The sequence below is a fragment of the Henckelia pumila genome, chromosome 4 (assembly GCF_033568475.1).
Source record: "Henckelia pumila isolate YLH828 chromosome 4, ASM3356847v2, whole genome shotgun sequence".
NCBI lineage: Eukaryota > Viridiplantae > Streptophyta > Magnoliopsida > Lamiales > Gesneriaceae > Henckelia > Henckelia pumila.
In genome coordinates, this window is record NC_133123.1 from 226305029 (window position 1) to 226317967 (window position 12939).

Genomic DNA, 12939 nt, shown 5'->3' on the forward strand with positions numbered 1-12939 from the left:
AACAGTAAAGGATATTCTTGTTTTTTTTAAAAAAAAAAAATGTAATAGATATTCTAAATATTTTTGAATGTCTTGGCATAGATTTGGACAGTTCGTATATTATAAGATGATTTCATAGATGTATATATCTCACGAAAATATTGCTTTTAAGAGTAAATTTTGAAGGAAATAGATATGGAGTGGAAAATTGGGTTATAAATTTTATTTTATTTTTTAAAAAAAAGGCTATTTGTATCAACGGCTTTTTGTTCCATTTCTTATATGGCCTTTGTCCAAGACTTGTACATGTAATAAACCCACATCAATCACGAATACCGCTTTCCAACTCCTAACACTAATTGAATCAATATATTTATCTAATAACGAGTATCCAAAATATTATACTGATCTTATGGACTTTCTCTAAGGGCTCAAAATTTACCCAACAAATAATCAGGCAAGAAGCTTCAAAATTTATTAAAAATTTATGCCGGGTTCTCGATGAAGACAGTGACAGAAGAAAAGAACCAAAATGCATCAGAATATGCTTCAGAAGTTCAAAAATTAACATCCCAACATCCTTCATTGGATTTGGTTAGGCTGAGGTTGATTTGCTTCTACACTTTCAGATGGTTGAATACTGCAAGCGGTGCATGGATTGCAAACTGTGGAAGAAGGGTTATCTGAAACGCTGATCCGGTATGTCTGTTGCTTCTTTTCATTTCCTGGGACGTGGAGGAGAGCTTCCATGATGAGGATTTCCCATTCACTGGGACGTAAAAATGAAAACCAAGTACCATCTGTTCAAGAAAATGCCATATAGTTTCAGAATCGAAGAACTAACTTTTAAAGGATTTTTTTCTATTTTACACCTACGGTTAAACAATTTGCCTGCACAACTCTCGCATATTATTATTAATTGTATCACTATGTATTACTGCACACCTCTGACGTTGACACAATCCAGGAGCCTCAAGAATACACGATGAAAATTTAAAACATTGATAATTTTATGGCAGTCCATGTGAATCGAATGGTCATTATTTCACAAACCATAATTACTTCATGCATATTTTGTTTTGCTGGAGAATGTATACATAATTTATACTGTATCGTACGCTAAAGGAATTAAATATCCATACACAGCATTCTCATTTAATTTCTGTTTCTCTCTCCCTTTAGAGTAACAAGTATGTGTTAAAATTGGTTCAATTATCTTCTTTTCTAAACACTTCTTTCAATATTGAACCCCATGACCATACAACAGATGAGTTCATACTTCATACCAAACAGTACCACAATTATCACGCAGAAAGTGAAAGCCCGTAGTCACTGGTCATGACGTACTTATAAAAAAAAGACAGCAAATGAAGTTCATTTTTTACCAACCACAACCCAACTCTAGTAGTGTTGAATTTCGATACCATGTCATTCTGTATTGAAGGCCATGGTTGATATTTATTCGCAATCTTTGCATGACAAAAATGAATTTCTTCTTGTACAAGTTTTATGAATTATTTCTTGCATAATAACTTAATAAGCATCGCTCGGATAATTTCAAAACTGCAGCCATAACACATATCCTACTTAAGAATTTGAAATTGCAAGGGTTTGAACTGATCACACAAGACGTTTTACGAAGAGTAGAACGCACCTCCATTGCGTACTGCTTTGAGCTGAAACATTCCAGAGCCCTGCGGCCCTGAGACAGGAAAAGTGCACGACACAGAGTGGCGTTTGTGAGCAATTGCAAGTGATGCATTATACCATGGACCCCTCACAATAGGCTCTCCGATAGCTTCAATGATTGCCTGATTCTTACTGGCTTTCTCCATCGCCTTACTGCAAGAGTTCATTCTTATCAGGAGATTAACATTATACTCATGATTTTAAGTGGGCGATGTTTTCGACGTTCTTCCGAAAAGAGTACAAGTTTCCTCACTGTGTTCCTAGCATCCTAAATACGCGGATGGACAGAAAACAAAGCTTTTCTGTTGACTTTGCTAAGAAATATAACATCCCACTTTTCCATAAGGAAACTATGGCACCAGTTATTCATTTCATCAGGTAAAAAAACACAAAGATTACTCAAATAGTTCAAAAGCATAAAGAATGCAGATAGTGGGATTCAACTTTTCCGTTACTATTCGTCATTAGAAAGTTAGATGCCAAATCATATGAATGTAACTGATGAAAAATTTTGAAGTCTAGAAAGCTATTTTCCAATCATTTTTATGAAAATTGAAAAGCTACCGTTGATACCCGATCATCATCACCGACACCGTATATCTATAGCTAAAAAGCATGGGAAATGGACTACAATCTCCATCTCTATGTGAGAAAACAACCCCAACAAAACCGCAAAGAATTTCACAAAGAAAGGTAAATACTGCAACAGCATTCGTGTTGCGAGTAATCAGACCGATCAGTATCAATTGATCAAGAAAACAAAACCAATCCCAGCTAGAAATTTCAGCAGAACAGCATAGACCTTGCAGAAATATGAAGGAAACACAACGAAATTCCTCACTTCACAACCTCACACAAGATGAACAAATAGATAAAAGAGAACACCAAAATAAAAACCATTCGGATCAAAAGATAGAAAATTGCTAAGAGTGTAAACTTCAGTGCATTAAGAGAAAGAGAAAAACCTGCTACAGCCATGATAAATAAGGAGATCATCGATAGCGCTCAAGGCAACGCCTCCCGTCAAGCAAAGCAACGCTCCTGAAGCTAATTTACTACCCCATGATTTTGCTTTCACTTCTTCCGCCGCCGCTTGCTGCGGTGGTGGAACTGTCGCCGCTCGAATCTTCGGCAGAGAGAAAACCTTTCTGCCCACCATGGCTCTGAATGTTTACCCTGTGTTAGTTCTTAATTAGTTTTTTTTTTAAGTTTCCCAAAAATAATAATAATTATTATTATTATTAATATTTTCAAAAAAAGAAAAAAAAAAAATGGGAAAACTCATAGGGGTCGTGTTGCTTAAAGTTTGACTCGGGTAGTGTTCTAGGAAGTACTCCTTTGAAATGTTAGTTCTTTTAAGGTTGACATATCGGATTAAAATATCGTATTTTTGGTATATTTTAACGAAATTTTTTCTATATACAAATATTTTTTGTGTATATTAAATTTTTTTTCGGTATCTACGATATCAATATGGATTTTTTCCATATCAAAATTTCGGAATTTCTCTATCAATATCGGTATGAATTTTTTTCATACCAATATTTTTAGTACGGTATACTGAAAAATCACCCCTAATTCTTCCTAACACTACCTTAGTTAGTCTAAATTATTCAATTCGAATCGATTAAGCTCAAATAATTTTTCAGATAACCTAAAAAAACTCCTCTTTCGAAGTCAAAATATCACTTGAGGGCGAAAGAGCTCCCACTTGCACACGTGACTTCATCGGAAGAGCTCTTCTAATTTTTAATAAAATTAGTCGTTTATTTCTTGCAGTAATATTATGTAATCGAATTTTAAATTATTGATGTTATTCATGTCGAATGATAAAGTTAATTATTTGAATGTTATATTCCATGTGATGAACTTCTATTCATTTTCAGTAGTATTTTTGAGATATTTGAATTGAGCGTGGTGTTTATTAAAAAATTGTTTGGATTATTTTATAGTGGATAGTTGAATTGAATTTTTTGTTTTTTAAATTGACATTTATACGACCGACCGAATGATTGAACGTGTGTTAGCATTGTGGATGTCTTAACTAACGTTCAGTTCAATTACAATTTGTTCTTTTTTTTCCCCGAAATTAGCTCAATTACAATTTAAAAATGGATTGTTTCTTAGTAAAATTTTCAGGAATTGGAGAAATTTTAGTGCTAGGCATTTACTGTTATAGTAAATATATATCGTGTTTTTTTTTAAGAATTGTAAATATATATCTTTTGAATGTGATAAATATATATATCTTTGAGTAGAAAAAATGTGAATTTGTAAGTTGTAACCCCACATGCAAACTTCAACCTTTTAAAAATTATTTTTTACTATTGATTTTAAGATTTAATAAAAAAAAATTAGAAGGTGTTCTCAATTAGATTACAATTATATATACAATCGTCTCATAGTCATAGATCAACTTTGTAGACAGATCTCTGACCACATACAACCAATGAAAACAGTAATTTCATGGATAAATCATAAAGTATTATTTTAAACCGCAAAATATCAATTTTTTTATCTTATGTTTACAATGAAATATTAACATATGCTAAATTTGAATGAAAAAAAACTATTTTTATAGCAAACGCTAAACAAAGTAAGATTTTATAGTTGAAAAAAGAGTTATTTTTAAGGATATTTCAAATTGATCGGGAAATCGAGGCACGTTACCTGTCAAAAAAAAAAAAAAAAGAAATCGAGGCACGTTAAACATATTCTTATATTTGCTAAATTTTGGTGTCCTTAAAACACGCTCCTTTTGACATATTTTAAATCAGATACGTTGAAGTTTTCAAATGAAAAATTAGTACAAATTAATACTTTCCTGAACTTTTTAAAGAGAGTATTTGTTTAAATAGTTACTAGTTTTTATTAAGATTTACCAATACTCAATTACTATGTTTTAACCCAAATAACCCCATAAATAAAGCAACTCGGGCATATCACAATGAAATCAAAATTCAAAGGCTTGAATAAACATCAAACCCAGAAACTAGGAGACAATCTATCGTTCAAGAAATAATTTATGCGTCCACCAATTTACTTCCAAAAATGAGACAAAATATATAACTTGAACTATACGAGGCTCACATAATTAATGTCTTAATAACCTACTTCTCGATGGCTAGGAACTCTACGAGCTACTAGGTACAACGAGCCTGTCACTACGGTCTATGGGTTCTCAACAGCAATGGCGAATACTGTTACCTTTTGTCAATTCCGGCATTTTGTCCCAAGTCACTGGCCTTCATGAGTTGACCTTACTTTGAAGCTAATTGCCACCAAGTATGGTTATGAACAAGCATGCAGGCCTGCTAGATGAGGTGTATAGGTAGGAAGATATAACATTTGGAGCAACAAATAGAGCAAAGCTTCGTGTAGAACTTTGAATGGTTTCATGAAGCAACTGTCATTTCTAATTGAGATTGCTCGGCCTCGGCACCTGCAAGCAAAGGGATCTTCTGAAACTCATTCCTCAGCTGGCCGCAGGCTGCACTTGCATCTAATCCTCGAGTTTGGCGTACACTAACGGTTACTTTACGAGACTCCAGAGTAGCTGAAAAGGCAAGAACCTGGAACAAGAAAAGAGATCAAAGCAATGCAAAAGGACCAAAAAATCAAAGTGATGGTTCAAAAAGACTGTGTTATGCACTGGAATGTGGATCTAGAAAGCAGCTCAGAAGAGGGCATACTGATTTTTTATAGGGGCGCTGATACTCAGAGCCTTCTATCGGATTAAAGGGTATCAGGTTCACATGATAACCACTACCCCATTCATGAAGAAGCTTAGCCAATTCTTCTGCATGTTCAACAGCGTCATTGACTCCAGCTGCCCATGACAGGAAAAGATTAGGTAGTTACATCATGATCAAGTTATGTGTTGTGATTCTATAAACGAGATATTCAAAAACTAAACATCCGAATACCTAAAAGTGTGTACTCAAAGGATACTCGTCGACCGGTTTCAAGGAAATAGTCTTTGCAGTCCTTCATGATTGCTTCCAAAGGATAAGATTTTGCGCTTGGCACAATTTTTTCCCTAAGTTTCTGATTTGGGGCATGCAAGCTGATGTTGGAACAAATTAAAATAGAATAAGAATTTGCAATCTCTGAACTGGGGAATCATCATGCTTAATTTATATAAGAGGAATAGGCAACATTGATACAACACTCATGGATAAACAGAAGCAAATGTAATTTGAAGGGAAGAACTTTAAATTTGATAACGTTTTCTGCTCGGTTTGGTCTGATGGAAATATTTCGACATACAGACCATTTTTCGCATTTGATTTATGGACCGAAGTTGTATGTGACCAGCCAGACACGAGGGGAGTGTAAGCTGAAAATGAGGATCCCTCCACAGACCTATAATCAGAAACTAGAATGTTCACCTGAGAGCCAGAGTAGACTGAAGTTTGTGGGAAGCCAGTTTTTTTATAGTGTTTGGAACTCCGACAGTTGAAATGGTAATCATCCTTTGCCCAATTTGAATATCCTTAATTCCTCAAAATAATGAACATAAATCAGAAACTTGATAAATAGCTGGTAACGAAGCCATCTCACATCATTGACATATATTTATCACACCAATGTGTTTGGACTCTAGTCTTTTTCATCTTAACCTTTTAGCCTCTTAGCACTGAAAGTACATCAACAATTAAATCAGACAAGAAGTTCAAGCACACAGTTAACATGATGACCAAAATTGAAATGTAAAACCAATATGAGATGCAAGATCCTCAACCGTGTTAAGCTAAATAGTCCAACTACTTAAATCATTAACATCCTTTCTGCCTTGTAAGGTTGAGAAAATAACACAATAGGTTACAAAGGATCGACCATTATAGATGCATGGGCATGATGAACATTGCAAATTTATTACATAACAATCACCAAAACGATGCATATATACAAGCAGCTAAAAGACAAGTGTACCTTGAGCTCTCCTGTGAACCGCAAAATGACCCCAAGAAATCTAATACCAATCAGGACAACTCCTAACCCAATACACAAATGCACCGTGACTACTCACCGAGTCAATCAGATGATGTCATGGTCCCAGGGTTTTGATAACATTATGGGGCGATTTAAGGACTGATCATAATTCATGATATTTGAGGCTCGTTAGAGAGAACCTCGCGATCTCTTGGTTTAAAGGCTCGTTAGGAGAGAACCTTAGATCTCGTAACACAATTTTGTGATTAATTTTCCTGATAAATTTTATTAATAAAATCACACTCTATTTATAATAGAGTACAATTATTCAATTAGAGAAAATAATATCCTAACATAAATAAAAGATCACTCTAGCTATGAAATGATCCTATTATTTAAAACTAAATAAAAGACAAGATAACAATGAATCCTACAAAAGATTATGACAGAATAATCTTTTGGGCTTAAGAATTTTCCATATTGGTGCAATGGAGGCTCATGACATTACACCCCCCTTGGAGATCATGGTTGTCCTCAACCATGTGAAAAGTGCAGATTGCTGTAGGAGTATGTCAAAGATTAGGTATAGGTGGCGGTGGTTTTTAAATTCCTCCCACTGGAACCATGGACGACCTTGTTCCAACTCTAAGAAACGAAGTTGGGCATTGCTCTCAAGATTAAAAGAAACCAATCCACCCTTTTCTTTTTTTCCGTTGTTTGTGGATGACAACAGAATTGTTGGCATTGGTTTAGCCCTCTTAGTAGATCGGACATCCATGTGTTGCCATATGCTGATCCGCTCCCAGGTAGCTCCGTGTTTTGCTGGTGATCCAAACCTTCCGTACAGCTACCATCATCCTTGTTGGACCATGCTAATGTGCTGCCATTTGTGGCTTCGTCGCCACTCAGCTCCTTCGTACTTCTGCCCTTGTCCTTACCCCCTACTGCTTCGGTTCTGGTTGCAGAGATAGCCAAGGATAATGCTTCCAGCTGGGCATGGAGTTCTTGCTGCCGACGCTTGTTTGCTATCTTCCATGTACATCTGGCGAATTGCTGCTGCAAGGTGTGAAAATCCCCCATAACAGTTGGTCTGATACCAATTTGTCATGGTCCCAGGGTTTTGATAACATTATGGGGCGATTTAAGGACTGATCATAATTCATTATGTTTGAGGCTCGTTAGAGAGAACCTCGCGATCTCTTGGTTTAAAGGCTCGTTAGGAGAGAACCTTAGATCTCGTAACACAATATTGTGATTAATTTTCCTGATAAATTTTATTAATAAAATCACACTCTATTTATAATAGAGTACAATGATTCAATTAGAGAAAATAATATCCTAACATAAATAAAAGATCATTCTAGCTATGGAATGATCTATTATTTAAAACTAAATAAAAGACAAGATAACAATGAATCCTACAAAAGATTATGACAGAATAATCTTTTGGGCTTAAGAATTTTCCATATTGGTGCAATGGAGGCTCATGACAGATGACCACATAGCATATGTCAATTTCAGGGAGTTATACCATATTCTCATGATTATCAACGGAGCTAAATTCACATCCATCCTATAGTTCACAGATATGAAGTAAAAGATGTGATGTTTGTAAAGACTAAGAACGCTACCACGTCTTGTCTTTCTGCAGGTTGCTTCAAACAAGTTCTGTTGAGAGAAGAAATTTTCATTTTAAAATTTATTTTCTTCAAAAGGCTGTGTCCAACAAAGCCACCAGCATCACATCAGTGTATCATGGAGCAAGTTGCCACATCATTAACAACATAAACTACTCCACACATTTTTGGTACACATAGGCATATTCATATTCTTGTGTGCTCTATTCTGGGATGTCATGTCTGCTCCACATAGTTGATTGACCAAGTTGGGTTTAGATAATTTATTAGTCAATCTGGAGTTCACTCGTTAAATAAATGTGCAGTCGTGGCCCGTGGGCCTTGGTGCGGTGATGGATGAAGACGCACTGTAACCAGGAGGTCATGGGCTTTGGTTCTTGGAAACTCTCACGTATGCCCAAAAATCCCAAAAAACCATGAAGGTGACAGCCTGATGCACTAGGTATGCTCTTTGAATAATGCAACTAGGAAAGCGCACGCCCACAATATAAGTATTAAGTGACAGTCTGATACATGACGCCTGCTACCAGAATAATGCAAAGATGCCTGTCTAACATAGAAATGTGAAAATTCGTCTTAAATTTTTTTCTCCAATATTCATCACAATATTAAATATTCCTAAAAATTTCCCAATAAATTGTCGTGTTCGTAGTTTTTTCGTGGGTTTGGATTAGATTTTTTCTGAGACTGGGAAAAATATATCGCAATCAATTTGTGCACCACTTGACAACAATTAACCCCTTCCCAATTAGTTTTGCTCTAATCTTCCTGCTCTTACCAGTGAAATCAAGAAACTGCAACCCAGATGAACTCAAAAACAGCAAACTAGATTTGCCTAAAAAATAAACAAAAGAATAGGTCCAAATCCCTCATTCCCTCCATCCACCACTCACATGGCTATAATGACCATCTGTGTGGAAAAATAAAATAATAGAGCAAGAGATATTTCTAAAACTTTTTTCAAAAGCAGCATAAAAAAACAGGTAAGATTATACCAAAAATGAAAAAAATTATCCTTATCGTACCTTGTTCAGGCAACGGTGTGCTTCAAGAACTTCTTTCATGTTCAACATTGGCTCACCCATTCCCATAAACACAACATTTGTAACTCTACGCTTAAAGACATCTTCAATTGCCAAAACCTGAAAAGGTAAGACATCAAACAAAGTAAATGAACACGATGCCAGAAAGGACACAAAACAAAGGTAAATGTCGTTCTTCATGAAACCAAAGGCAAACTTTGATGAAGCAACAAGAGACGGGAGGCTGTTTCAGAGAAACTATCATTCATTGGATAAGCCTTGCAATCTAAATAATTCAAATAAAATTATGAAATATTGGAAGAAAAAAGAAAACCTGCCCAACAATTTCATGCCTTTTAAGGTTCCTAGAGAAACCTCCCTTGCCAGTGGCACAAAAGTTACATCGCAAGGGACATCCCACCTGGTCAACAGAAAAGGGGAGATTGTTATAAAAACTAATGCAGTGTACAACAGCAAAGTGCATAAACAAGATATCCAACATAAAGTGAAGTGGAGTATAATAGAGTATTTGGCGGGAGAGTTACTTGTGATGAGACACATGCAGTCAGTCGAGGCGAACCTTTGTCCTCTTTAACAGGAATTCCTACCGTTTCTACCAGCCTGTTATCCTCCAGTTTTATTAGTAGCTGAAATATCAACAGTCATCATGAGAGCCATATAGAAAGGGGGTCTTTTTGGACACACAAAGCAAAATCCTTCTCCACAACACACCAAATATATAACTGATTACTGAACATCTGTAAGATATGCAAAATATAATTGGCACCTTCTGGTTCAAGAACCAGTCATAACTACGTTAAACAAAATCAAATAGACCGATGACTATTGCGAAATTGCTCTCAAAACATCTATAGAAAAGTAATTCGATAGTTATGCAAAAATATAAAAACAAATTAAGCTACAAACCAAGATTTGGATATTATCTTCTAACAACATGTGACACCACAGTTGAAAGAAACTTAATGTTGCTGCTGAGTTATTGTTATAATCACTAAGCTTTGGCCAATAAACTACTATATCTTATTAGCACATTGTTAGATTTAACCCAGAAACATCCCCCGAGTTCGCTCACTAAATAAGTCATGAATTACTAATCATCTTAAACAAATATCTATCTGCAATCATATGAATACCCTCTCATTGAAAATAAGCTAACATTGACAGTAGCAAAAAGTAATCACCTTTACTGTACCATCAGCGGCGGTCACCTCCTTATAAACTGGTGACCGTCCCACAGCCCACCCCGCTTCTTCAAGCTCATTCCTGAAAGCCAGTGGCACTTAAAAACCACAAACTAAAGCACATCAAAACTATTATTTCCAAATAAACTCAACTAATTCTGAGGAGAAGAAAAAATTCAGTAAAGTACTCACAATTACTGAACTCCTGAATTTCCTTAACCTTATTCTTGTACAACAAATGATGCAATTGTTTGCCTCTATACCCTTCCTGCCACAAAAATAAATCAATTACTTGACAAAATCTTCGAATTAATGGGGGGAAAAACAGAAAATTATCCATCTCCAATAATTCAAACACACACCTGACCAAATTGAAGAGCGAGCTGCTGGAGTTCTTGTTCGGGCATGCCGAGGAGCACTCGAGACGGTAGCGCCACCGTAGAGGCGCTGCTGCTACAAGCGATGGTTAGCGCCCGCAATTGTATAGCACGCGCAAATGGCGCGTGGTGAAATACGGCCATGAGCGTCATTTTTTCGTTAACAGAAAACAGGATGCAGCAGAATGAAGCTGACAGTAAGATAGAACCGATTTTGCTTGGACCGCTAAAACAGATATCTCAATTCAAGGGTTCAGTCCCCATATGTTTCAAAATTTACCTATCCGTCAATTTTATAGTTAAAATAAAATTAACGAGAAATACCAGGTTCATTCTCAAATTTTTAACTCTTTTTTGGATTTTGTGTCAAATGTCGATGTTCCCGATTCGATCCTAAGCGTTTTAAAAAATATTTGCTTGAGTTGATCTATTCGTCAATTTTATCGCAAAAATTAACGGGACTCGGTCTCATATTTTTTACTCTTTCTCTGATTTGGGGTCAAATGTCAATGTTCCCGATTTGATCCTAAACCTTTGTAAATTTTGACCATTTTAGAAGCATGACCGTCGATTGACAAATGTCATGTCTATCGTTAGTTTTAACCACTAAATTGATAAAATAACCACCTCGGTCAAAATTTATAAATGTTTAAGACTAAAAGATAACGCCAAAACATTTGATAATAAATTCCGATAAAAAAACTCAAACATCGGAGACTGTATCGAGTTTTTTCTCGAAATGACTTTTATGGTTACACGTTATGTAACGCAATTTTCAATGTGTTATGTGGAAGATTTAAAAAAAAATTTGGAATAAGTAACATTTATATTAACATTATAATATATTTACAATTACATGTATTAGAGATAATTAACTAATATCTTTTATTCATAGTATTACCAGTAATAATTATCTAATATATTAGTTGTGATTCAGATATCTTAGGATTTTATGTGGAGATCCGAAACTTGGCTTCCAAGCCTACACCAATATGAAAATAATTATCTACTTGAAAGCTAAAATCTTTCCCTTATTGCTATACCAAGATGAAGGCTGATTCGTGGGATACAAATCAATTTTTGATAGCATACAAATCAAGACTTTTGGATTGTAGATTTTTTCTTTCCTATTACATGAAATCAAGGCTGAAGTTCAGCCTCTTATTGAGCACATGAATCCGCCCCTTCAGCCTATTTCTCACATCCATTTCATCAGCAAGGCACTCTTCAGAATACTCTCACACAATCTCTCAAGTTTTTGAACTCAAGGCTGCTGAATTTTCGAGACTCTCTAGGCGTTGTGCTGTTGGTTTTGTTGCTCGTTTGAGTCTCTTTGAGTCAGTAAGTTTGCCTACTTCCCCTGCCTATTTCCTTGAGAATTTATTTATCTTTTAGGTTCATGATTCTGCCAATGTTGCCCCATAATTCGAAGGTTAGGGTCAAGGATTTGAGGGTCAAGGCTATCTCAATTTCGAAAATTCAGTAGGCTGAATTTTCGAGTTTTGCTTCCCAAGTTTTTGCCCAAACTTCGACTGTTAGTTTGATTCAAGAACAACTCTGTAAGTGGGCTTGTTTTAAAACTATTATGTATGCTTTAAAGTTTCGATCGTCATAATATGTTTAAACTCTTGTTATGAATTCTGATTTACATGTATGAAACTAAAACTATTTGAGACACTGCTAAGATTCACATTATGAGTGGAAAGGGAATTTCCGAACAATGTATGTTATGGCCCTGATGCGGTAGGTAACAATAACAGTTCTATGACATCATCCCTTAGAGGGATTACATATAGGGGACTGATCAGTTAGCCACAAGTAATGAAAAGATTTGTAGTGTTATTAAATGATAATTATGTTATGAACGATTACATGCTATGTTATGAGATGATCTGAATCTGTTATAATCATTTTATGAATCTATATATGTACATGATCGATCGACCCCCACTTGTTGAGTGTTTTTCAAAAAACTCATCCCCCTTAGTTTTCCTCCCCAGATGTCGAAGAAGATTTAGATGACAAAGAGCAGGATATGTTTTGGGGTTGGTAAAAAGAAGACAATGATTTCTAATTTCGTTCGAATATTCTGGATTTG

The 12939-nt window shown here is 35.5% G+C and overlaps 2 protein-coding genes across 2 annotated transcripts; both read right to left on the minus strand.

The window, feature by feature from the left end:
• Positions 1-435: 435 nt before the first annotated feature.
• On the minus strand, positions 436-2836 carry LOC140866720 (uncharacterized). The gene is made up of 3 exons (XM_073271751.1): positions 2634-2836; positions 1634-1821; positions 436-779 (listed from the first exon to the last, which is right to left on the minus strand). Exons 1-3 carry the CDS (start codon positions 2825-2827, stop codon positions 562-564), a joined length of 600 nt encoding a protein of 199 aa, XP_073127852.1. The 5' UTR covers positions 2828-2836; the 3' UTR covers positions 436-561.
• A 1776-nt stretch (positions 2837-4612) lies between these two features.
• LOC140863053 (uncharacterized) lies at positions 4613-11078 on the minus strand. Its single transcript, XM_073266173.1, has 10 exons — positions 10827-11078; positions 10657-10732; positions 10465-10562; positions 9808-9909; positions 9597-9683; positions 9266-9382; positions 6060-6163; positions 5595-5734; positions 5361-5497; positions 4613-5240 (listed from the first exon to the last, which is right to left on the minus strand). The coding sequence occupies exons 1-10, from the start codon at positions 10992-10994 to the stop codon at positions 5064-5066; spliced, it is 1206 nt and encodes a 401-aa protein (XP_073122274.1). The 5' UTR covers positions 10995-11078; the 3' UTR covers positions 4613-5063.
• Between the last annotated feature and the right edge of the window lie 1861 nt (positions 11079-12939).